General features: G+C 33.9%; 4 protein-coding genes across 8 annotated transcripts in view; 2 read left to right on the forward strand and 2 right to left on the reverse strand.

Moving 5' to 3' along the window:
• Positions 1-885: 885 nt before the first annotated feature.
• LOC108720342 (Zinc finger CCHC-type containing 7) lies at positions 886-5,410 on the forward strand. Its single transcript, XM_018444303.1, has 3 exons — positions 886-966; positions 1,088-1,312; positions 1,436-5,410. The coding sequence occupies exons 1-3, from the start codon at positions 927-929 to the stop codon at positions 5,005-5,007; spliced, it is 3,837 nt and encodes a 1,278-aa protein (XP_018299805.1). The 5' UTR covers positions 886-926; the 3' UTR covers positions 5,008-5,410.
• A 762-nt stretch (positions 5,411-6,172) lies between these two features.
• On the reverse strand, positions 6,173-17,490 carry snRNP-U1-C (small ribonucleoprotein particle U1 subunit C). The gene is made up of 2 exons (XM_018444307.1): positions 17,458-17,490; positions 6,173-6,886 (listed from the first exon to the last, which is right to left on the reverse strand). Exon 2 carries the CDS (start codon positions 6,837-6,839, stop codon positions 6,312-6,314), a length of 528 nt encoding a protein of 175 aa, XP_018299809.1. The 5' UTR covers positions 6,840-6,886; positions 17,458-17,490; the 3' UTR covers positions 6,173-6,311.
• Positions 10,917-18,071, reverse strand: LOC108720343 (serpin B4). Of its 3 annotated transcripts, none has more exons than XM_018444305.1 (6): positions 17,994-18,071; positions 13,617-13,931; positions 13,105-13,440; positions 12,575-12,831; positions 12,359-12,488; positions 10,917-12,125 (listed from the first exon to the last, which is right to left on the reverse strand). In XM_018444305.1, the coding sequence occupies exons 2-6, from the start codon at positions 13,917-13,919 to the stop codon at positions 10,917-10,919; spliced, it is 2,235 nt and encodes a 744-aa protein (XP_018299807.1). In that variant the 5' UTR covers positions 13,920-13,931; positions 17,994-18,071. The 3 variants fall into 3 exon arrangements, with proteins under 3 accessions (XP_018299807.1, XP_018299808.1, XP_018299806.1); XM_018444306.1 differs by lacking the exon at positions 17,994-18,071 and adding an exon at positions 17,558-17,953 and having other exon boundaries at positions 13,617-13,934; XM_018444304.1 differs by lacking the exon at positions 17,994-18,071 and adding an exon at positions 17,553-17,953.
• A 2,593-nt stretch (positions 18,072-20,664) lies between these two features.
• The window catches only part of LOC108720309 (retinoblastoma-like protein 1), an 8,580-nt gene continuing 2,436 nt past the window's right edge, over positions 20,665-26,808 (forward strand). For 2 of the 3 annotated variants that reach the window (XM_018444239.1, XM_018444237.1), the window contains exons 1-7: positions 20,665-20,959; positions 21,405-21,936; positions 22,023-22,319; positions 24,803-24,900; positions 24,997-25,392; positions 25,521-25,960; positions 26,227-26,808. The exon at positions 26,227-26,808 ends at the window's right edge or, in 1 of these variants, runs on beyond it. In XM_018444239.1, coding sequence (XP_018299741.1) covers positions 20,822-20,959; positions 21,405-21,936; positions 22,023-22,319; positions 24,803-24,900; positions 24,997-25,392; positions 25,521-25,960; positions 26,227-26,808 — 2,483 coding nt within the window. In that variant the 5' untranslated portion in view covers positions 20,665-20,821. The remainder of the gene's footprint in view (positions 20,960-21,404; positions 21,937-22,022; positions 22,320-24,802; positions 24,901-24,996; positions 25,393-25,520; positions 25,961-26,226) is intronic. The other variant, XM_018444238.1, reaches the window with a different exon arrangement.

Below are 26,808 nucleotides of genomic sequence, written 5' to 3' on the forward strand. Positions count from 1 at the left end.
AGTGCATACTAAAAGCAACTTTACATGACATTAACAAAGTTGAATGTAAAAATATATAAATATTTTAACCGATTAACTGTCTACTAATAATATTGTTACGTTATTTAATAAAATATAAGTGTATCATTTCATTCTCAAAGTTGATTATATTGTATCACTGCATTGAGATATTTTATATAAAGCAGCTTTTAATATGTACTGATCCAGTGCGAGTGATCAAATTCATCAACAATCTATAACGCCGGACTCAGACTACGCATTGAAGATTGAGATCGAAGATTGAAGATTAAAATTTGACCAGTGAGGACAAAGGAATTTTAGCATCTATTGTTTTGATTGGTCAAATTTCAATCTTTCAATCTTCAATCTCAATATTCAATACGTAGTCTGATTCCGGCCTAAGAATTGACCAATCATAGTCGATTAGTCATATTGACTTTTTGACTACCAAGTCCATTTTGCGGTCCCTCTATAGCAGGAGGCGCTACTAACGCTGGTATACGTTTTATGAATGGAGTTTACAGACTCTGGGGTGCGTTCCAATACTCGACTCTATCAACTCCGAGTATCTTTTATCCTTGTTCTTCACCGAAGTTGAAGACAGTTGAACAAGGATAAAAGATACTCGGAGTTGATAGAGTCGAGTTTTGGAACGCATCCCTGCATTAACCCATGTTACAGGAAATTGCGTTCGCTTCGCGTTTGTAAATAGGTTATAACGAAAGACTAAAGAACGTAGTAGATTATAAGAGATATTACTAGCCATTGGCTAATATAGCACGTGCACGGTTCTTGTGAAGTATTATCTTTGTTCACTGCACATTTTTTTGATATTTTTCAATGACATGTCAGTCATTTACATTTAAAATCGATTAATATAAGATATAATCCAAGATTATATAATATAAGAAACACTCATAGGCATCATGTCAAACAATGTTGCTGAGAAGAACAATTCGTTCGAGGGTGAATAACTAACAATTGTTAAAAATCTCATTACAATTTATAATTGTCAAAAGTTATTATGATTTGTTACATTATTTATGAATTTGCAACGACAATGTGAATAATTTTTTTTATGTTACAGATTATTATAACATCGACAATTTCAATGATAGCGAATTGCAGGCTCGACTATATGCAGAAATCTATTACGAATCGAATATTGAGGGTGAATCAGGAACCACAGATAGCTCAAGGACAATCAAATTCGATAACATGGCCACTGAGACGAATGTTGAATCAAAAAGGATACAACACGAATCAGAAGAACAATCTTTGGAACAACCTTCGACATCTAAGATAACTGGAGGTAAATCTAAAATTAAAAATAAGTCCAAAGTGTCGATAAAACATCATGATTTGAATGCTCCAAAAAAGAGTTCCATTACAGAAATATCGATATACAATAACATACATATACGATATTCAACAGATTCTCAGAAGATACCCTCTATGCATCAGTCAGAATTTGCTCAAGTTGAGACTGTGTTGAGTAGAGAAACGAATTCTGCACATGGCAATAAAAATTCAGAAAATCCTTTAGTCGTACAAGGAAAAGAGAAGAAAGAAAATTCTGCCAAGAAACATAAATCTTCCAAACATGCAAAAACTACACGTAAAGAAAGCTCGGAGAACGATAATAATGATACAATATATTCAAAATATAACGTTGTTTCAAAATGCGTAAAACAAAAGGTACATTTGCTTTTAGCTGAACAAATGAATAAAGATGAAGACAGTTCTGACTCTGAAAAATCCATATTTGAAGTACCTGTTCCACCGAAACCAGAGCCACCACTTATAGACTTGCAAGATTCTGATGAAGAAAATGGTTCAAATTCTAGGATAGATGATGTTTTGATTTTGAGAAACTGGAACAATGTTTCATTAAAGACATATTCAAGAGGGCCTCCATTTAGAAATCGCGAATTAGAAATTCCACGAAGTAATCCTCAAGACACATCCTCCAAAAGTAAGAATACTACTAGATCATATAATAAGGATACTGTAAATTCTGGTAAAAGTATCCAAACATCAACAAGTGCACAAGATGTTGTGGAAGATATTGTGTTGAATTGCACAACAATTCAAAGAGGTGCTAAAAACTTAAGTGAAATTAAACAGTTATCCAAAGGCGCAGAGATAAAACAACAAAGTAAATCGACAGAAAATATGAGTCAAAACTTTAAAAAAACTTTATCGTCAAAAGGAAATAACAAAAATGTTAATCTTCAGCAAGAAACATCTGTGACATCAGGAAAAAAATTGCAACCAATGCAACGAAATATTGACAAAGGTAATAATGTATATTTTACGCATATAGAGCGAAACAAAAACTCAGCAACAGAGCCATGCAATCCAGTAATTGACCGAAAGAGACGATACAACAACGAGATTGATGATCAATCTAAACAGAAACGACAATGCACCAGTCAGCAAAATAATCAAAGTGTTATATCGCAATACAACAGTACTGGAGAGAAAAAAAACATATCGAATGAGTTTTTCGAGTCAATGTCGGAAGAAATGAAAAACTATTATAATTCGAGTCGCGGTCAAGAAAACTTCGATATGAGAGAGTTGCAGCAAGGCATGTCGAAGGATCCACGAATGTGGACAATCCTGGATGAAGATTTAATGCCATGTCCCCCCAGTAGACGTGTTAGATTCTGGAATGTCAAATGCACTAACTGCAACCAGGATGGCCATCGGCGATACGATTGTCCAACACCACATAGACCACCATCTTGTTACATGTGTGGCATAAAGGGCCATGTGGAGTTTCGATGCCCACAGAAGATGTGTCTAACATGTGGTAAGCCGCAGAACACATTTCGTAACACTTGTGAATATTGTCGCATTCTTTACTGTACTATGTGTGATTCGGTAGGACACGAGCAAAATCAATGTCCCGATCTTTGGCGACGGTATCATCAGACGACCGACATGAGTAGCAAGCCGCAGGATCCGGGCAATGTGATAAAGCCATCGAGATTGCTATATTGCTGTAATTGTACTAAGCGTGGCCACGAATCGTCTACATGCAGAGAATATCGATGGTCTGAGAATTTTCCTACTCCAGCTGCCGTCACAAATTATACAGATGGGCCCATATATCATCCATCAAGTCTTCATGCGTCAAGTTATCCTGGACCTGATTCTGAGCTTGATTTTTCGTTGTCTGAAACGACGGAAAACGAAACGTCGATTCCACAAAATACTATTGATACACAACAAACAATTACTACTGAAGATGTGGAATCTTCTGTAAATCAAGACACACATTTGTCAAATATTGATTTCTATATTTCACCAATTTCACAAGAAATTGAGCATATCTCGCCAACGAAAGATGACTTAAAATCTTCTTTTATTTGGCCCACAGTAAAAACAAATTTCAAATCAACTAAAGTGAATTATATAACATTTTCTAAGCTCGTATGTTCTTATGGTATTTTTCCCAATAAAGATGACAAGGATGCGCGGATGGTCTTGACTACTCTTAATACATTCTTGTCATGTGTAGATAACAATTTTACTATGATAAAGAATTTAATAGAGCATCGGACTGCTCCAAATTTTTTGGCAATATTGACGGCGAAAGCAAAGATAGAATTTGAAGTGAATATAGGCTTTATCTATCACAAAACTCTATCATTACAATTAATAGCAATGAAAGATTACATAGAGTCTTTGTATGATTTGTTGAAATATTGGCTCAATCTCCCAGAGGATGAAAAAGATTATGGGATAGACGTGAATTTACCTGTAATTTCTATAAAGATGTTTAACGTGCTGCAATCAAGAGAAGCACAATTGGAAAAAATGCGCTTCAAATGTTATATCGACCTTGTAGGAGGACAGGATGATCCGCGATTGATTTATGCATCTGTGACCTCCGAAAAAATCAAAGTGAAAGTTCACAAACGATATAAGAACAAGCGGTATAACGAAGCCAGATTAAGAGATAGTATAAGTGCGAAAGCGTATATTCGCTTACGTCGAAACTTATTTCGTTTGCAAACTAAACTTCTTATGATTACTAATACCGAGCCTGAACCGAATGTTTACGTACGTACATTTCAAGACATAATGAGAAGATTCAGATTAGGACATTATCAAACGAATGAAAAACTGGACACTGCAACTTATCTTAGATTTAATCTGCTTTATAATCAGCTGTTTGTACCTCACACATCCCAGAATGTACACGAGTTGTTACAACGTATGGAGTTGGAAGAAAAAAAGTTGAAGAATTCGCTGCAGCCAGAGTCAGAAATACGCCACGTACTAGAGAAGCAACAAGAGTCAGAAATACATCATATACCAGCAAACCAAGAAAACTCCGTATGTACCTCTACTGTATATACCTCATCCGCGACACCTTACACCTCGCCGAATATCAATTCCGAATATTCCTCCGTAATTAATAATCAACGAAATAACGAAATATTAAATAACGAACCAAGTGTGAACAATACTTCGCTTGAGACAAGCAAACTAACCAATTACAATGAGATAACAATAACAATAAAAAATTCTCTAGCGCAAGATTCTGAGATTATGCCATCAAATACTGCACCCATGTCGCCGGTTAAATCAAAAAAATCTGAACCAAACAAAGATTTCATTCAGTTATCAACAAGCGAAGTGAAGGTTGACTCCAATATATCAAAAAATAAACAGAATGTAAATGTAAATAATACACAATTATCGAAAAAGGAGAAGCTAAAAAGATTGAAAGAAGAAAAAAGATTAAGTGATCTTAAATTGAATGAAATGTTAAAAAACCAAAATATATATGATATCGCGTTAAATCTTATAAAAACGGCTCGTGGTTTTAAATTACCATATATGAAGAACGTAGCAGATGAAACGCAAAGAAAAGTTGACAAGCGGACAATTAAAGTTAAGCATCTGCGGTCGTTGAGTAAATTGATTCGTTTCGAAAAGAATCATCAAAAGACCGTTTCTAATTTTTGCAATTTTTTAAAGAAGAAATAGTTTGTAAAAATTAATTACGCGCTTGTTCAGTGATACGATGGTATCATCGTCTGACATGCATCCGTATAATATACGAAATTGTTCAGAAGATAATGGGCGCTTTCCAATTGTAAAATCACTATAGACACGCAGTGATAGTCATGTTTCAAGTGTGGTAATCATCCATACTATACATTCGTACTAGTAGCCCAAAAGCTACTAATCACAACTATAAATGAGCTTAGAGGACATTCGATGGCCAGCATTTGTGCTTTTTTAATTCAATACAGTTGAAAAAAGTTACATTTAATTTTAACTATCCGAAACTGTACACAGCATACAAATTCTGTATCCATTGAATCGTGCACAATGCTTTGTGCATTTCTGAGCACATTTATGTCAAGATATATTAAACAATTGGAAAGTACCCATTATGTATATTTAGTTGTATATGAAAAATGATATTTTGAATGACTCGAAATATGTATTTGAAAGAAAATAAAATATGTGTGTTACAATAAAACTTTAAATATATCTTGCAATTATCTTTATATTCCTTGCTTTGTTAACTACAATCTATGATGATTGTAATTAGAACAATACTTCAATATATTATATGGGCTCATATATTATAATTATACAATTATAAAACAGAATATTTTTTGTAATAAAATATTGTTTGTAATAAAATATTTTTTTGTAATTCTACATCTTTTTACAAGTTATTAAAGAATTCTGATAATTTTTTTATTTAATTATATTCATTATTATAATAATGAAAATTACCTTAAAATATTTATTTTGGAACATTTTATTTTTGTTACAAGTTGAATAATTAATATTAAATACAAAAAACTTATCGTATTTAAAAAATTATATGTATCAATATAATTAACTTCAGTATTGTTTTAATTCAGTTATTAAACATTTTTGCTATTGTATTTGCATTGTCATTTTGATAATATAAATAAAATTTGAAAATCAAACGGGTCAAATTATATATTTTACTTGATACTTCAGAACATACTTTTTTAATTACTATTATAACTCAATATTAAATAATAGACATAAATTAAAATATACTATACGAAAACTCATGTTATATTTACTAAGAAAAAAATTTATAGATCATTTAGATACAAATCAAAGAAAATTGTAGAAAGTTTCTAATCATTAATTCCACGGTTTGTACAGAATTCTTAAATATACAATATACGTAATTTAGTGTTGATGACACTCTAATAAGCACATTTACAATAAAGTTTGGTTTTGCTTTAATTATATCCAATATAACACATGAGAAATAAAAGTCTTTAGTCTAAATGTTATTTTTTCATTGGCGGTGGGCCAACCATTGGAGGTGGTGGTCCGTTCATCGGTGGTCTCATGTGTCCCATAGGGCCTATAGGACCCATCATAGGACCCATTGGCCCCATCGGTCCCATCATAGGCGGTCTCATGCCCATCATAGGAGGTGGCATTGGTCCATGTGGTCCCATCATCATCGGGCCTCCTGGACCCATCGGACCAGCTGGATGCATACCCGGCGGTGGCATCATTCCTGGGGGTCCCTGAGGTGGTACTCCAGATCTCGAGCCAAGGTTGGAGCCGAGGTTCGGTGGCGGTGGTATTGCCGCACCTTTGTTGGCCGCGAAAGGGTTGGAGGCGATCTTACCGGCCTTGAAAGCAGCCGTTGTCGCGTCGATCAAATGCTGGGCCTGTTCCTCCATCCATTTCTGATAGAAATACTTGACGTTATCCTTGTGCTTGCGACCCTGGCAATGGGTCTTCCGCACGCTCGGCGAGTCATGTGTCAAATAAGTGTCGCAATAGTCACAATAGTATTTCGGCATCGATGCGTCCCTCAGTATATTCCGCTGATTTGCTAAGTCAATACAATTTTCCGAATTTTTCTCGATTTATATCACAGCTACCGAGAAAGAAAAAGACAAGCGCAGGCAACAGAAAGTTTTAGGTTATACCTTTATATATTTGTCGGTATCCCGCTCATGGCGGCTCATTAGCACTTGTGGTGCAGTCTGTACTACACCGTTTACACTTCACTCGCGAATGGTTAAACGACAATCGAATACGATTGGTTGTTGCATTCGAATCCAACCAATTATATCTATTTCTACCACTAGAATTTAATTTTAATCTCGGTTTAATTTACTTTTTTTTCTAGTTCTAAGAATTTAACATAAACATGATCGAGAGTCTTAAAAAAGTAACTTTCGATGACTGATTCTTAGAAAAAAGTAAATCAAATAAAGATTAAAATTAATCTACATTGATAGAAATAAACATAAGTCATTCAGTGAATATAAGTAATATTGGAGATATTTTATTGAGAATCCACAACAAAAGCTGTAAAAGTCATCAAACTACAGCCAGCAGCATAAACAATGAATCACAGTTGTAAATGCCATATTTATGTAAAATTAAAATTTTTTTTTGTAAATAGACGTCAAATATGCGAAAAGAATGGGGTTTCATATAATTCCGCTTACAATTAGCGAATTATTTTTAATCCTGGTTGGGAAAAACCAAGATGGAAGATCACAGAAAAATTAAAAAATGGCCTTGAAACTTCACAAAAATTTTTAAAGATGACTTCGAGACTTTTAATTAAGATTCCATTTTCAAAATAAAAAACTAATTTCTCATTTTGAATTAATAAAATGCGATCGTTGCATAAAATAATTGAACAATCGTAATAAATAATTATGATAGAGCACTTAATGTACTTACGTATAGGTGATAAATGTTGAAAGGATGGTGATTGAAAGTTACTCGTAAATACAGGCATGTAATGCCTAAACGGTGGCATAGGCGAGGATGGAGGTGAAAGTAACATTCTATGGTTCCCATAGAACTGGAATTTTGTATCATTTATAGAATTATTCATGTATCCATCGTTCGTTTTGTTCTTTTTATTGGGCATGTTCGTCGATTTGGATAGATAATAGGATTATGAATAAAGCAAATAATTATCTTGTGGTAATTAACGCGACGCGATGATGGCACGGTGGATTTAATTACGATAGGAATCGCGAGATATTCGGATCCGTTGGTCGGGGTCCCTTATTTTCACACCGGCACGATGCGACGACGACAACACATACGATGATTTGTATAGCTAGGACACGACTGCCGATTTCTAAACAACAATATCGTTAACGAATTAATTTCGAATGATATACCTATGTGCGAGTCTTGTGCACGTACCCAGACAGCACAGTAGCGTTTTAAAAATGTATTTAAAACGTACATATTGGACGTTTTGGATATATTAAAAACGTCCAGATTAGATCCATGGATATTTTAAAAACGTTTCAAAAAGATCCAGTGTTACCATTTTGGATTTCTTAAAAACGTCCATTTTAGGACGCAATGGACTAAAACTGGACCAAATTAATACATTAAACAAATTTTAGATCACAATTCAGACAAAATGATTCTTAAGCCCAGTGTCCACGATGCTAGAAATCCGTCCGAGATCTCGGATGAAGAAAAAATTGACCAATCGCATTGATCATGTGACTAAATTGTTTAAATGTGATTGCTTAATTCTTTCTCTCTCCGAGATCTCGGACCAATTTCTAGCATCGTGGACACAAGGCTTTATAAGAATATATAGATAGCCAATGAGAGCTCTGCTTTACATCGTCGCGTAAGAAAAAGCAGAGCTTTCATTGGATATCGCCCATCGCATCTAGTGTAAACTAAGCGCATTAGAGACCCTCAAGTATCTCTTACGTTGTATCTCTTTTAGTATCTCTTAATCTCTCTTAGGGCCGATTGTTCCATCTTTTGGTAAAGTTTACCTGTTAGATAAGTAGCAAAATTACCCCATCACGCAGATTGCCAGATTTACTTATAACAGGTAAACTTTACCGAAAGAACAATCGGCTCTTAATATCCCTTCGCGTATATCTTACTTGAGGATCTCTACTAGCCATCCCCTCCACTATATTCTGGTATTCTAGGGACTCTATTCTCCCCACTGCACTGGTCTCTGACTGGGGTGCGTTCAAAATCATCGTCTGGATGCACCCAGATGTTATTGTTTTATCCTTGTTGTTCACGAATGATAAACAAGGATAACACGACACCTGGGTGCACTCAGATGATGATTCTGAACGCAGCCCTGGCTGACTGCACGTTGGAAGCAAAAGATTCCAAATTCTTATCACTGCAAGTAGCAAGCTATTGCTGCTCGACTTGCCGCTTGCTGCGTACTGTCTGAACTAAGCTTTAATTTGGTAAATTTTCGTTACCGGAGGTAACAAAAGTAAAACTCCTTGTGCGATTTAAAAAAAATTTTAACGTCAAGTCAGCGAAAGCAACGCGAGTAGCTTAGAAAATTTTTTACATGAAATGGACATTTTTTAAATGTCCAAATGTAAACATATTTTGTACGTTGAATAACGTACATTTTTAAAACATTCGTACTACGTCTATGGACGTTTGGACCAGATTAAAACCAAGTCTGGATGTCCAATGGATGTCGTGTGCTGTCTGGGTAAAAGCATATTTCGAAACAGCGAAATATTAAAAGTTTATTTAAACGTTTCAAGATTTATGCATCTGATTGTGAAATTCATTGTCACAATCAGGTGCGATTGGCAAAATCGATGATAGATTAGCATTATTTGCATGATTATTTTGATATCTCCGAATAACAATATGATCTAATCGATTTCGAATACACGATTGTCTCGCTCAAAAATTTCGTGGGTCTGTCAAAAGCTTTGTGGCTCGTTCAATAAAATAATGTTAAAGAAATAAGCGATTACGATCTTTACAATTTAGACTGTAGATGATTGTTTGGATTCTATAGTAAATTCTATCCAATAAGTAGAGAATGTCTGAAATTGATATTTAAAACAACTTTAAGATATTTTTAAGAATTCTTTAAGAAATATCTTTAAGATATTTCATAAAGGGCTCTGGAAGATATCTTATAAAGCTGTTTTATATGTTAATTTTAAATATTCTGCACACTCTGTAGATTACTCTTTATACTCCAGATTAGATCGCGAGTTTAAATATAATTGAGAGTTTTTAATTATGTCATCGTTAGACAATCGCAATATAATATATCTTAATATATTTTTAATTACGTGATTATGCAATTATTTCAATTCTTTTTGCAATGTTCAAATCAATAGATATTTGATTAAAGTTACTAAGTGAAACAGAAGCCACTATTTGCTGATGTTAGTTTTTTCATTGTAAAATGTAATTGTAACGAGAATTATATAAAGAGATTATATTAAAGAAAATTATGTTAAATTACAATTACTTTTATTTTCATAATTAAATTGATATCTATAATATAGAACTATGAAAAAAGACAACTTTTATTGATTTCGTGTATTATCGATATTTATTTTCAAAAATTTGAAGGAACATTATTTATCACTACAAGCAAGTTAAGCTGTACGGCTCGAAAACTAAATTCGGAATATTAAAGCTTAAAACATACGCATCGTATCAATCGTAGCGTCATTGTGCATCGGAGATTTACCTATCCATAATTTTGTAAATTTCAAGTCATCGTCATTTATCTCCTTGCATAAATCGTATTTCAATAGTCGTTACATTAAAAATGCAATATTATGTTTATTTATACTTAAATAATATAATTATAATATCGTTTTAAATTACAGCAAACATACTACGTGAAATAAACTTCTACGCACACATGTTATAAATATATATTGCAACGCAATACTCGTGACCGCAATATGTTGCGTGGAAATGGCGTGTTACAGCAATGCAAAATATATAAAAAAAATACATATAAAATAATCGCATTTGTTTGAATTAAGAACGAATATATAAATATATAAAAAAAATAAGTGGGAATTATTTGCGAGGAAAGCAAACTCTGATATGTCTAAGGGAAATGTTCATAGAACATTTCATCTGACGACGGCGTAATGTGGAGTCGGCTTGTTCACCGTTCCCCAGAAAAGGATGAACTTCGTGGGGTCGTGCCTGATGAAAAACATGAAAGGCCGGTTGGCAACCAGCTTCTTCTGATTACCATCTCGGCGTAGAACCACCGCAGTCGTCGCAGCGGCCTCCGTCCCCTTCTCCGTTATATCCATCTCTACTTTATGCAGCACCTCGTCAGCATACAGGCCCGGATTCACGAGATTCGCACTGTTTCGCAGAATATCTAGGCCGTAAGAGGGGAAATTTTGAGTCTGCATGAATCTCAAGAAGTTCTGGTCTATAGGTCGGCTCTGCCGTCTCCTTCTGCTTTTCTTCTCGGAAGGAATGGCGTTTTGGAAGCGATGTCTGTTCTCCTTCAAGCTCACGTATTTTGTATTCACATCGCCAATCTTTAACGCGACTTTCTTAAGATCTTCGTTCTCCACGACGTACGTCGCATGAGATGACTTCGTGTTATTACGTCGTCTTTCGTTCTGAGCGTCGCGACGTGTTCTACTAATCTTGTGGATATTGAAGCCCGTGTCCCACTGTTCTACACTGACACCGCGTTTCTTATCGTCGTACGCGAAAAAATTCCTTTTTACGCCCTGATGACTGTTATTATTCCCAAATCGTGAGAAAATTAAAAACTGATCGGTCTTGGTGTTCAATGATTGCCCGGAAGGAATTTGCCGTGGCATTTGCGATGACGCTTGTGGAATCGATGTAGCAAATGGTTGTAGAATTGGCGCAGCTTGTCCTTGGGGAATTGACGTAGCTAATGGTTGTCGATTCGACGCAACGTATGATTGTGGAACTGGTACAGCTTGTCCTTGCGGAATCGATGTAGCAAATGGTTGTGGAATCGGCATAGCTTCTACTTGCGGAATCGCTGCAGCCTGTGCTTGCTGAATCGGTATAGTTGGTGCTTGTGGCGCTAATTGACCGTATCCGTTTGACAAGATGCTTAAATCTGCAGTTTTCGGATTAAATAATGAATGCAGGCCTAGACTTTCAAGCGCATCGTTCAAATTCAATTTGCTTGAAAGTTTCATACGGGGAAAGCCGATGATACATGTCTCGTTCTTCGTACTGTTTATTAGATACTCGATAGTATCGGCCGTTAATTGGTTCTGAAAATTTTTCAAAGCAGCGGCTCCTTCAGCTTTCGGCAGAAGTATATACATAGACATCTGAAAATAAAAAAGGAAGAAATCCTCATATGAGTTATTACTTGAAAGAGAAAATTTCCAGAGGCGAAATATTTAAATTCATTAACGCGTAAATAATAATATTATTAAAGAAATTCCAGTCTAGGAATTTAATATTTTGAAAGATTTTAAAAGATATTGTAAATTAAACTTTTTATCTCACTATTATATTATATTAAAGAACAACAACACAATTAATATTTTTATATGTTTACCTCTAAGCCTTTGTAAGGAAGAGCCAGTATTTTAACGCCCAACGATTTGTCTTCGTAGAAGGGAAAATTACCACCGTTATACATCATATCTACTTCGATTGTGTTATTCGGTTCGATGAAGAATGGTTTCCTGTAATAAAAAAATATTTCAATTATCAAAAGTATAAAAATGAAGACGTTTTTTGTTATTCTGGCCAAATAAATAGCAAAACGTACCTCCGTGTCATACCTTCCAAGAAATGTTGATTCCATTCTCCTTTAAAATACAGCGCTGATAAAAGAATCACAGTTGTCATTGCACGTGGCGGTTCGTCCAATATACTATCAATTTTATCCATTGTTCTTTTCTTCACCCATGCGTTGATTATGTCTCGCGCTTCTCTGGCTTTTGTGCGAAAATCTAAATTTATCACTTCGCTATTATACGCATTCTCGCTGATCGCGCGGAATTCTGGTCGAATCGGATATCCTTGCTAGAATAGAAATTAAAAATTCGTAAAATCTATTAAAAGGAAATTTTTGTATTGAAATAAAGAAAAATATTTTTATCTATTTACACCCTTCAAGTTCAATCCTCGAATTTTATTTTTAATAATTTGTATAACTTAAGATTACTAATACTTTTTGATATATTCTTTTAAAACTTCATCACAGACTTTACTCGATCAGCTTCGACATTTTGTTACGCTTATAATTAGATGCAAATTGTTCTATAACATATAAATGATCAGAATGTTAAAATTTACCTGGACGAAAATACCACTGGCAGAATTCACGCGCGGCATGTTGCTATCCTCAACCCTATAATTCATTATGGCCAGGAGCTGACCAAACATTTGATGAACAATTTCTGAATGTTGGGATATATCGATACCAGTCTCTAAGCCGAGTATCCGGGTAGCTTCGTCGAAGGTCTTACCAGCGGAACCCAATAGGACTAATGACAACGCGACAGATACGCTGAGCGGAGAGAAGATCACGTTCTCGCGATTATTAGTTGTCATTGTGCTTAAGGTTTTATCAATCGCTCTATTCAAGTCCAGAGCAAACTGTGTGATTCCCTTGGATATAATATTGTTTACCTGAAATCAATAGTTTTAATGAAGTGATTATTTGACAACAAATATCATTTCTTTGGTTCATTAATATTTTTAGAAGACTAAATCCAACCATAAAGGAAATATGAGATACAAGAGTTTAAAAGAATGCATGAAAGATTTAATGATCATGATTGTGTGTGCAAATAGCAATAATTTACATGATTACGCCAAGCTTCCGACGTCGATTGCGGGCTGGCTGTCAGTACAGTATTTGCTGACAAGGGTAAGTGTGTGGTCGTAGGGTAAAATTGTCCTTCTACCGGCTTTGATTGGACAGCGGATTCTGGATTGAATTGCTGATTGATTTGGACGGGTTGACTACTGCTATCCGCTTGGTAATTAGTAGATGGAAATGCCGAGGCACGACCGATGTTAGTCGTCATCGTGTTGTATTGACCCGGGTAAGCGATCTGGCCACTAGCCACCGCCAGAACACCCAACAACAACCATATTCGCGTCATACTTTCGAATATCTGCAAATAAAATCACATTGATTATATTGATTTTTGAAAAAAATGAAGTTTATTTAAAGATGTTTATTATTTCCTATTTCTATCGTGTTTTTGTTTGTCCTTATTTTCTTTTTCAGTTTTCAATAATTTCCAATTATAGATTGAAATAATTTCATAGCTAGATATTTATAGAGGTATAATAGAGTGGGCATTCGTTTCCCGAAAAAGCGATTGCGGAATCACACTTACTGGTTCGCGACCATGAATACGAATGCCGCATTTATTGCAAATGGTGAATAGCGAAGTCACGTAAACATAATAACGTCTAATGTACTTCATATAATTACTCGCCACGTGCGTGTATAAATGAGCAACGAACCGTTCCGAGAAACATACAATTTTATTTGTAGGCGTGATAACAATTCATTTCTCATCATTGATGTATATCACCAAGAATTATGATACATTTATGCCGATAATAATCCGGCACGAATATCCAAAAATACTTTGCACACTACACCATATAAGATAGGTATTTCCAAGTGACATTAATTTGGAATAACGTAATCAACTGTGTCAGGCGCATCTAGCTAATTATATAGATATATGAGATAAATAGTCAGGAAGTAATTTGATAGAAATATCTACAGGCAGGAAATATGCTCAAAATAAAAATTTTCACTGGATGCGTAATACAATCAGACTGATAAACATTTCTATTATAATTAATTTGTTACTTACTTTTAATTCAATTTATTATTTATACGTAAACCGATGAGATATTAACTTTATTTATGAACTTTTACAATTAATAATTGTTTTAACGCAATTTTTAGTTTATTTCTTTAAATGTCTTAGATTATATTTTGAAATCAATGAAATATTTAATACTTTAATATTAAAAGCTTAGTGTTGAAGCAAAAGAGAAGGATTATTTATTTTAAAAGAAGAAAAGCAACATTGAATTGGTAAAATTTAAATATTTCGGTAAACCAAAAATATTCTGTATAATTTATGAGATATAATCTTGTGTAACCGCAAAACAATTTGTGTTTAATTTTTTCAGTGTTCATTACAGTAATAGTTCAATAATCATTCATCCAATGTGTCCAACGTAGTAGAATTATCTACTCTATCGCTTCTAGTAATTCTAATTACTTAGAAATAACAGCTATGGACATGTAACATCGATTATTTTTGTCAAAAATGCTATAGGTACATAATTTGCTAGAACTTATATGTTAAATATAAATTATCAATACACAACGAACTTAGAAAATAGGAATATGTATAATTTACAGAAATATTTTTAAAAATAAGATAATACATAAATAGGAAAAGTATAAATATATAATAAAAGAAAATTAAAAAATATTGTTCAAAAATATAAATAAAAACAAAATTTTTTAATTTTTTCATATCTAAAAATTATTTTCTATAGATTTTAATTCATCTTTTTATTACGATATTCTATAGCGTTGTCTTTGAGTATTTTCTTTAACCAAGGTGCTTTTATGCCTAGAATTTGCAATGAATCAATGTCAACCAACTTACAATACTTCTTTTGTGTTAATACTAAGGCGAATCTTGTGGATGTATATCGGGAATAGCAGCGTTTTTGAGTGAGAATAATACCTGCGTGTCTTCTGAAAGAGACGCGAAACATCACGTATGATGTCGTTGGAAATTCCCAAGGGAGTGGCTGATACGTTTAATAGAATAGGGTTTAGCTGCATATAAACACAATACTTCAATATTTTTTCAAACCACTTCCTCAAGATGTCTTCTGTTCCCGAGAATAAATAGTTTTCGAAAACTCATATTTATATTAACATTTTTCTGCTTACTTTGATAAATACTACACGTGCTCAAAATTTGAATGATAAGTTTTAACTTTCAGGACATTTAAATAAAATAATCTTTCCAAGAAAAATCTTGTTAAGATTGTCATCTGGATTTTCCCTTTCAAATACGGATACAAATTTCTTACATCCATACATCCGTAGAAATCCATATTTAAAAGGAAGGGGAAAGTTTGTTGATCTTCTGTATAAATATACGATAAAATAAGATAAGAAAAATCAATTTCCATGTGGTGTTCCAAGACGGATCTTCTATCGAGTACTATATGCTGACGCATACTATTTACATTAAACAGTGACGTTTCTGATAGTTGGAATTTCCGCTTCAAAGTCAAAACTAGCTATTTTCACAATTACGCTCTATTAATCCAGTTTTTTTCATGCTTATCTGTTAGTGATGCATATTAATGTCTATATATATTTCCTATCATTCGGAGATGTATATTGTCAGATAACATTTGACACGTTTCGTGTTCTGGAACGTTTCAAATTTCTTCATTAATATTGTACTAAAAATATCGTAACATAATTTTGTTAAATTCATTTTAATATATGAAAATTAAATTCACCAAATATTGCACCAAATACTGCACACTGCAGATTTCACTTCTTATGAAGTATAAAAACGACAAATTAATTGATGCATTTATTTCATAAATTAAATTTCTTTTGTATCAATTATTTTTTATAAGAATATTAAAATTTCTTATTAATAATCATTACGTCTATATCAATTAATAATCTTAATTAAAGAGTTACTTTAATTTATCAGAATATTCATAATTACAACTATTAATTTATTAACACTATTTTATAAAACAAAATTGAAGGAAATTATTGTATACTATATAAATATTAGAGATTTATATAAAACCAGCGTCCTTAATTAAATACATGATATTTATTTTATTCGATTGCTCTATTTCATATTACATTTATTATCTTTAGACGTTATCAATTCATTAAAAAAAAGACGTCCACTCATTTACCGAAAGCTACTTCTAGACAGGATTTAATCCTGAAGGCCACATGTGAAAGTAAAATCGTCATGAATAGTTTATACGTATAGCTTTTTTACGTATCTTTTTTTATTTACGTACACAATAGATAATATACCCTATGAAAAAATACTAGCATATTTTATTCTTGAGTGGAACACTTCTCAGTAATTACTATTCAACAGTCAATGTAATTATTATTATTATAATTATAAAAATTATTGAAATACATTATAATTATCTTAGTAATGAAATCTTTGTATGAAAGATTAGTGTATTTTTAATTGTTAATTGATAGTCATTGGTAAGTAATAAATAAGGAACGATAATTATATCAATCAATATTAGAAAAGAATACTACTCCAAAATTTCGTTATTGTTCATGAAAAACCCATAATGTTAATTATTAAAATTTATAAATTATTATATTTTTGTAAATTGCAATAATTTTATTGTATTTTATTTGTTCTATTACTGTCTCTGTACCAACAGTTGAAAATCATTTTAGAAAGAATATTACTGCAGCGTCCTTTTTTTACAATTACATATAAGTTTTATATAAAGTATCGTATTTTTTATATCTCGTTATCGTTATTATATCAGCAATTAAAGTTTTCTTTACAAACGTGCTGGTATAAAAAGCGTAAAAGAAGGATCTACTTATGATAATATATACGCTGCGCTTAGCTTAACGCCGAGACACTACCGTGTCTCCAGATTCTTTGACAGTGCAACTTTTTTTAAGCCAATCGAAATCCGAATAAGTGACAATTAACACCAACCTGAGAGAGAAAATACGAGGAGAAAAAGCACAGGACAGTATTCCTGAAGTTTTCGAAGCTCAGTGAGATCGTCTCGATGGATTTACTTCGACGCTACGCTTTGGTGTATACCCAGGATACAGGTCAAGTTCAGTTTTGCTTAATCGCCTTGTAAAATCGCACGATTTCGATGTCTTTACTTGATGGACGCGAATGTGTCGAGCATCGTGTGGGCACGATCTTCGAAAGCGGTGCTCTCCGGCCGAGAGTAGATCCCACTCGCTATGGAGAACACGCGGATACTAACGGGGCACAAGTTCGCCGATCTCTTTTATTGTTAGCCGAACCGACGATGATGCGATGACGATGATGAAGAACGAGATGAGACGTTAGCGGGGAGAGACGCTAAAGAGTGGCATGTACACAACGCATAGCTGAACGCAGACACTGACATTGACTCACCGTTCGCTCTTTATTCCTGGTTTGCACAATGTTTTCTTTCTCAGCGCATCTGCGCTGACACCCCGTTGAAATCGGAGGAGAAACAATTGTTAATAAAAATATATATTAAAATGAGATTATTTGGACACTGTATGAATGTTAAGTGGTTCAATAACATTCGTACTCGTTCTGCATAATGCTCGATCTACTTTGGGCTCATGCAGGCACCCTGGTAAAGATGCAATAGGGGCATTAGAGGAATCATTTATCATTGCGTGTATTTTATGAGAAAACAATTTTCCTGCAAACGATGTCAAACGTTAGATTATAATATCATAGTAGCGATAACATGGCAAACAAATTGCGCAGAGACGGGCGACGATAAAGAAACGAGTATCGATTAACAGAGGAAAAACTATAATAAAACTTCATAGATTATTACGTCACAGAAAATTGCAATAAGTTATCGCCACGTAATATCGCTTATCAATTACTCCATGTGTGTATGTGTGCATTTACGTTACACGCTACTGTCAGAATTCGGGATAAAACTTGCTATATGATTTATTATTCTGACGATACATCGTTTTTATGAATCACACGTTTGAATTATTTATTTTGTGCACATCACGCCTAGTAGAATAAATGTGTATCGCTCGGTGCGTCAAAAACGTAATTCCCACCCGGTGTTTGAAGTTCTGCATCAGTGGACTTTTTGTTCTTACTTCCGCTGATTGCGAACGTCATTGCGGACAATTCACGAAATTTATCTTTTATTGGGTTGGGAATGAATCAAGCGACTTTAAAACAAAAAAACCACAGATAACGTATTGTTATTTTACATAATGGAATTCGAAAGAACTTGCAACTTTCATCGAATCGTGCGACGATCAATTATAAAAGGATCAATTTATATATACGTGCAAAATATTAATTTATTATAAATATTAATATTACATAAATATTAATATTAATATTAAATATATTAAATATAAATATTAATATTAAATACAAAATGTAATGTTAAATATCGAGAAGATGATGCCTTGTCGGAATTTTTTTAAAGAAAAATGTTCAAATGTTACATATATTTAATGTTTTTCTCTTATCTCTTTATATTAAAATGTATAAGGAAATTTATTTTCTGAATTTATATTTTTTCTATTTGTACAGCTATGATACAATATGTTGTAATCTATATGTATGATATAATATAAAAATTGTTCACAAAAGCATAATGTACGTGCGATTAAAGAAGTTTATATAAATATTTCTTATCAACAAACCAACTGCATCCTAAGCAGACCGCACTGTCCAAAACTTCCGGTGCGATAAAAATCGTTCCGAGAGTTCATCAATTGTTTATCTCTGTTGATTTTTCATTCAAAAGAAGTTTTATTGAAATAAACATCGCTAAAAATAAAACTAAAGAGGGTAAAATATTTTTCAAAAAAATTACATATTTTATTATTAATTAATGCCTGTAAATACAAAAATGTATCGGTGATAATTAATAAAAGTTTATAAAAATTAATAATTATATAAAATTTTTAAATATGGGAAAATTATAAGCTTTTTAAATATATTAAGTATATATAAGTTAATTAAATATTATATTAGAATAGAATCTCTCGATTTTAAAATCTCTCTTTACAAATCCCATTCTCATTTTTAATGACATATGTGAATGAGAATGTAGAACGTTCGATCCTTCGCTTACTTTCTCGCTTTAATACGTAATTGCGACAAAATAGCGATGAGTAGCATTAAGTATACAAATACTGAGAAAAAATCCTAAATTAGAGAAAGAGCTAATTTCGAGAAAATCTAGAAGTCGATTATTGTGTATCTTGAAATTGAGGTGAAAATTACAAAAGTGAGCAAAATTATTGGAATACTTATTATTTCGTAGATCAACACCTATTGAATTTGTTAACTTTTGTCATTTTCATCTCGGCTGCGTTCGATTTGGTCGCTTTCAGCGCTTCTATTGTTTTACGTTTAATGAATGATAAAGACAGAATGATGAGATTATATGCGCAAAACACGTGTCTAAATCGAACGTTATATATATAATAAATTCCCCTTGAATTTTTGTATGCAATTTTTCGAGAAATAAGGGTGCTTCCAAATTATGACAGACAGAATTTCAAAAAACGGAATCTCGAAAAAGTTATACAACCAATCAGAATTATTAGTTCATATATAACGTTAAACTTAAAAAGATTCTAATTGGTCGTATGTTTTCCGATATTCCATTTTTCGAAATTTCGATTGTCATGAGGAAGCACTCTAAGGTTCTAAAAGATCTCAACGGACACGCAGAAACGTCACGCATGGTGAAAAGCATCGGTAAAAATGTTCATGATTCACGATTCCTAATCGCACGCATATCTCGGTTATCATCGCATCCGCGTGAAAAAAAAAAACAGGAAGAGATAGTGGAGGAAATCATAAAACAGAAACTCGTCAACCAAAGTCGATTGTGGAAAAGCAGCGGGAATCAGGATAACGAGTCGTTATCTTATTTGACCAGACCAAGACCCGACAAACGAATCAAACGAATGGCGCCAACACCCCGAATTTTCCAACCAATCGGAAGACGATGTCCAATTAAAAGTCCTACGCACGCAGGCGTACAGATGGTGCCACTTGGTGCACTGCTGCGCTATATTCCCGCCAACATGGCAAATATGTCGGCGCTTGTGTCGTTTCCGTCGTTTCCCGCCAATCCTTCACAGCACAACCCCGTTAGAGCGCGACGAAGTTTTTGCATGGCGGTGTAAAGAGTGTTTTTCTCGCAGCATCTCGTCTGAGTTTTCGTCCGACTGGACTTACGTCGTGAAAAAATGGGGCAGTCGGATGATATTGAGGATTCGATGTACGGCCGGCACCAGGATCTTTGCCAAAAGCTGAATATGGACGCGGCTGCCGCGTCCGAGGCTTGGAAATCCTACGAGACTATTCGACAGAATTATACCCTCGAGGTAATATTTACCTTTCGATAGTGCAGCCATCCCGACGGCAAATACGATATTGCTTCGCATAAGACGTCGAGAGGACGTTGTCCTGGTGCATGATTGTCCTTGAATCGCCGATCATCCCTGCGAGACAAGCGGGCGATGTTTGGGCGTTTATTCACCTCGACCGATTGCTCAAAGCCCGATAGACAAATTATTTAGCCCGTTAATTACAAAAGGATCGCGTCGTAGAAATTGTCGATTGATTTTATTTTTGCAATATGTGTAAATACATGTATTTATATATTTTTATTTACGGGGACACAATCTTTTCCCTTGTGTTCTTTTATTTCATAGAATCCCATTTCTATTAATAATATTTCACTTTATTTTAGTCTCAAATACTTTAACACATGTTTGGTATACGTGTATGATTATTTGTTCAAAAAAGATATTCAATGTATCTTTGCAGGGTGACCAGTTACATTGGATAGGATGTGCAGTATATGTCGCTTGTAGAAAATTTTCTATACCCACTGTAGGAAGACCAGGTACTAATGTGGAAGGCAATTGCGTGTCACTGACCCGTCTCTTGCAACTATGTAATCTTCCATTGATACAATTCTTTACAAAGAGCAAGTCATGGGCAGATATGGCAAATATGCCGCAGGACTTCCGAGCCAGGATAGAAAAGCTAGAGGCTAATTTCTCAGTTTCTATGGTTATATTTAAAAAATATCAACCAATATTTGCGGATATATTCAAAGATCCACGAGACGATACCTCGAAACCACATAGATCCAGAAGACATAGACCGGTACCCTGTACACCCAACAGGGTCTTTGAATTTTGCTGGACGCTGTTTATATGCATAAAAGGTGCAATTCATGATATCTCGGACGATCTTGTTAACTCCTATCATCTCTTACTAGTCTGCTGCGATCTTATATATAGTAATGCTCTATTATCTAACAGAAAAGACTTGTTCAATCCTAATTTTCCCGGTGAGTATCCCAGAATTAGTCTTAAAGTGGAATATAATCATGATTCAATAGGAAAAATTTCATTTCATGTTTTTTTTGTATTACAGGCTTACCAACAAATTTTAACGATGACAATTATAGCCCACCACAAGCAGCAAATTGCATTGTTAACTTGTTGTGTGAGCGTCATGATGCAATAGTTGTTGAAGCTAAAGCTATAAAAGAATACTGCATGAAGAATTACATTAACAAGCTATTTAATGAGAAAATCTTACGCGGTGATCAGTCAAATTTCTCCGGTATGCTAGAATCATTGAATTTTGATGGTAACAACAAGGCCATTAACAAGTCTTATGAACAGCGTATGCTGAGCGTTGGAGACTTTGATGAAAGAATTTTCTTAGGTATGCAAATTATTAATAATTAAGTTAAGATCTTTGCTCTATGTATAGTAATTAGTACTGATGCAAGAACAAAATATATGCATTGCTATAAGTGCTTATGTTATAATTTTGCATGCTCTTTACTGGCTTACTTCGCTTCTGTAAATGTCTATGTGACTTGATAAGCAAGAATGTATGTACTGCACCATTACTAATTGTTTGCAACTTAGGTTGCGTTTGAAGAGTGCACTGTCAGTGCTATTGTGTCCAGTCTTATCGTTCATTTAGATGTACAAGGACATAAAACAATAGAATGACTGATAGCATACTCTCCAATGCTGCCTTTTAATAGTTTGAATCTAATAGCGAATTCGACTGGATGCATCAGTACACACTTAGTGCATTCAATCAAAGTTGTTACAAATAAGAATGTGACACATTAATCATATAACATTAATATTTTATTTATTTCTCTTTTTTAATATAAAACTTATACTTTATTTGTGTTATTATTTATAACATATATATAATTGTTATAATACATATATATATATGTAAGAACACTAAAGCTATCTGAACTTGAAAATTATAGATGAAAAAAGAAAAGTAAAAAAAGAATATGTATTCTTAGCAACCTACACTCGTCAACAAAATTTCGCATAAATTCAAATAAGCGTAACTTGATCGCTAAAAATGATCGCATTTAAGTTTTTTTTTTCCCCCCATTTTCAAGAGTAAAGTCTGTACTTTACGAAGCTTTCAATGGATTTTGAATCTACCTTTAAGTCTACCCGGCATCTTTTAAAAAATAAGGACGTGTTTCTCTCTCTCTCTCTCTCTCTCTCTCTCTCTCTCTCTAGAAATTGCATAGTTTAATGCACTACAGGATGGAGTAAATTTTTTTTGTAAATGTCATAACTATCGTAAAGTATGAATTTTTCTCTTACAAATTAAAAAAAAATTAAGCTTTGTACGATTTTTTTTCGAGAAGATACAGTGCATCAAACCTATGCATTTCATTCAATTACCGCCGACATTAGTATTACCTAATGCGCACTACGAGGAGATTGTTGGTCTGATTTTGCATGCGTACGTGCGTGTGGGGGGAAGGGTATGTGGGGGTATATTTGTTTCTTAAAATTGTGTATTTCCGCCTCGTCTTCGAAACCGCCTCGTCCTCGACCTCTTGTAAACGTGCACGCATATTGATGCAAGCTCTAATTGAAGTTTGCGGAATTTCCCACCATATTCGATGCAATGCTACTTCCAATTGCTGCAGATTTGTTGATTGTTCCTCTAATCTTCATAGTCTTCCCATCATATCCCATACATCATGTTCAATGGGATTCAAATCCTGCTCATTGATGGACGTAGTAGCATCTCGATGTTTTATCCTGATGTAAAACAACGCTCGTCCACATACCGTCAGAATCGCAATTAACTCCCTTGAAGAAAACAACATTGAGATGCTACTACATTCACCAATGAGCGCGGATTGAACATGTATGGGATATGATGGGAAGAAGACTATGAAGATTAGAGGAACCGTCAACAAATCTACAGCAACTGGAAGCAGCATTGCATCGAATATGGTAGGAAATTCCGCAAACTTCAATTAGCTTGCATCAATATGCACGTTTACAAGAGGTCATCTGAAGACGAGGCGGAAATACACAAAAAAAAGCAAATATACCTCCACATACTTACATACACACGCGCGCGCGCACGTAAAATTGGACCAGCAACTTCTCCGTGGTGCGCATCGTATAATACTAATGCCGGCGGTAATTGAATAAAATGCATAGATAAGTTTGATGCACTGTATCTCCTCGAAAAAAAATTATACAAAGCTTAATTTTTTTTAATTTGTAAGAAAAAAGTCCATACTTTACGATAGTTATCATGACATTTACGAAAAAAATTTATTCCACCCCGTAGAGTGCATCAAACTATGCAAATTTAAAAAAAAACACCTTATTTTTTAAAAGATGCCGGGTAGATGTAAGGGTAGATTCAAAATTCATTGAAAGTTTCGTAAAGTACAGACTTTACCCTTGAAAATGAAAAAAAAAAATTTTTAATGCGACCATTTTTAGCGGAATTACGCTTATTTGAATTTATATGAAATTTTGGTGTAAATTTACCTATGCGATAATTTTGTTGACAAGTGTATTTAGTCTATTAAATTTATTTTATTTTTTTTTCTCAATAAATTTGTGTATTTGCTTTATTGTGATTGCTTTGTAGCGGAATGGAAGAGAATAAATTTGAACAATATATCGATTTCAAATATATTCGAGCAAAACAATGCTAAGCATGGTCAATTTACTAGATATGAAATCTTACAAGGTGGGTATATATCTTGTGCGAATGCTTCTGTTTTGTAAATAATCGAACTAATTCCTACTAATCATATATTTTCTTAAACAAACTTAGCCTGTGTGCTTATTATTTTTCAGATTACAAATATAAATTTTTATAAATATGTAATTTTTTTATTTCAGGCCATAACGCTAATGAAAATATTGGTTCCCCTACGCAAATGATGAACATTGAAGATTTTCATGAAAGATTGCAAATGCAGAGGGAACAGCATGCTGGGGTAAGTTTTAAGGATATTTTTATTTGATTAGTAGTGTAAGCATATTGTATTTTCTTATGCATAGTGCTTGCATAAGTAACTGTTTATTTTTCATAGCAGATACAATATCTGGCACCTGCAACGCCATTAACTGGACGTAAATATCTCCGATCGAAGGATATGTCTAATATAACACCAGTAACTACGGCCACTCAAAGTGTCATTAAGTTACAAGCTTTGATAGCTGGACAATCTGCTCCAAGCGAAAGTCTATTACAAATATTGAACAGTTGTTCTCAAGATGTTAAGTCCTCACTCGAGGCAAAAGTTAAACAGATTGGTGAACAATTTTGCGCAAACTATAATAATAACGCAAATATCACCAATGTAAACGATGATTCAGCGTCCGACTTTGGAAAAAAGCGTCTTCTCATGGGACAAACCCTGTTTTACAAACTTTTAGAAATGATTCTAAACGATGAGAAACGTAAAAAGCCGAATGACGATATAACTGTAAGTTTATACACACATACGCGCGTGCGCGCGCGTGTATATACATATATATATATAAATGAAGACAATTATAGACTGAAACTCATTGAAGCATAGCACATTCATATCTTAATAATTATTTGTTACAGAATCTCCTTTTGAATGCAGTTTTTATCCAATGCCTTTTTGCCTGCTGTCTAGAAATAGTTATATATTCATACAAAAGTAACGATAAGGTATTCCCTTGGATACTAAAGGCTCTGAATCTGGATGCTTACTATTTCTATAAAGTTATAGAAATTATAGTAAGAGCCGAGGATCAGTTGTCGCGGGATGTTGTCAAGCACTTGAATCATATCGAGGAGAAGATTTTGGAGTCTCTGGCGTGGCAAAGTGATAGTCCTTTGTGGCAAACCATCGAGTCTTTGCAGGATGGTGTACCGAGCTGCGAGGAAGTTTCTTTGCCTGGTACATTAGAAACTGCTGATCCAAACGCGCCTGGTCAACCTGTGTTAAGACGAATTGCTTTAGATCGAGAACGTACTCAACATGATGTTCAACAAAGTCCGATTTCATCCGCTTCGGAAAGGTATAATTTAACCATCCAGTGTTTAACCAAAAGAACACAAAAGTGATCAAATTTATGATTTTCTTCTAAAAATTAAAACTATAAATAAACGTATACACGACGTAGAGAAAGATTAGGAAAATTGTTTTAATAAAATATAATAATAGATACTAAGCTCTTTTTTCTTCAAATCATAATCTAACGATTTGAAAAATTGTAAACTCTTGAGTATTCTTTATCATCAATTTTTTTTATAAAGAATAATATATATTGTATTGTATATGTAGATTTCAGTCTCCTGTCCCAGCAGCTGGTGTAGCAAAGAAGCGATTATTCTCTGAAACTAGGGTCACCGGTCAAAGTGTCCTTCGTGTCGGACAGAGTGTGTTATCTACTAACAGAATGTTAGTGGACAATGGTCATAGGATACTTCTGCTTCCTGAACAAATTGTCGTTTCTAAACCGTCAAGCACGCAAGCGTTAAATAATTCCACACAAGCGACGAATAAAGACGCGGCTAAACCGAAGAGAACGGGCTCTGTCGCGCTGTTCTTCCGAAAGTTCTACAATCTTGCCTGTGTACGCATGCAGGATTTGTGCAATTCATTGGAAATATCAGACAACGATAAGAAAAAGATCTGGACGATTTTCGAATACTCCGTCAAGGAACGTACCAAATTGATGAAGGATCGGCATCTCGATCAGATCTTAATGTGTGCAATTTATGTAATATGTAAACTGGTTAGGATAGAGAGAAACTCATTCACTGAAATTATGCGGTGTTATCGTCTACAGCCGCAGGCTGAATCACATATATATAGATCGGTGCTTATCGAAAAAGTTTCTAATGACGGAGATTCGAGGACGAG

Source organism: Mycetomoellerius zeteki, unplaced genomic scaffold, assembly GCF_001594055.1.
Source record: "Mycetomoellerius zeteki isolate Tzet28-1 unplaced genomic scaffold, Tzet1.0 scaffold149, whole genome shotgun sequence".
Taxonomy (NCBI): Eukaryota; Metazoa; Arthropoda; class Insecta; order Hymenoptera; family Formicidae; genus Mycetomoellerius; species Mycetomoellerius zeteki.

Coding starts and splice junctions, on each gene's coding strand:
- LOC108720342 (XM_018444303.1), top strand. CDS start 927: ATGTCAAACAATGTTGCTGAGAAGAACAATTCGTTCGAGG. Junction 967..1,087: donor GAAGAACAATTCGTTCGAGG/GTGAATAACTAA, acceptor TTTATGTTACAG/ATTATTATAACATCGACAAT. Junction 1,313..1,435: donor GACATCTAAGATAACTGGAG/GTAAATCTAAAA, acceptor GATATTCAACAG/ATTCTCAGAAGATACCCTCT.
- LOC108720343 (XM_018444305.1), bottom strand. CDS start 13,919: ATGACGCGAATATGGTTGTTGTTGGGTGTTCTGGCGGTGGCTAGTGGC. Junction 12,832..13,104: donor CCAGTGGTATTTTCGTCCAG/GTAAATTTTAAC, acceptor TTTCTATTCTAG/CAAGGATATCCGATTCGACC. Junction 12,489..12,574: donor TTGGAAGGTATGACACGGAG/GTACGTTTTGCT, acceptor TTTTTATTACAG/GAAACCATTCTTCATCGAAC.
- snRNP-U1-C (XM_018444307.1), bottom strand. CDS start 6,839: ATGCCGAAATACTATTGTGACTATTGCGACACTTATTTGACACATGAC.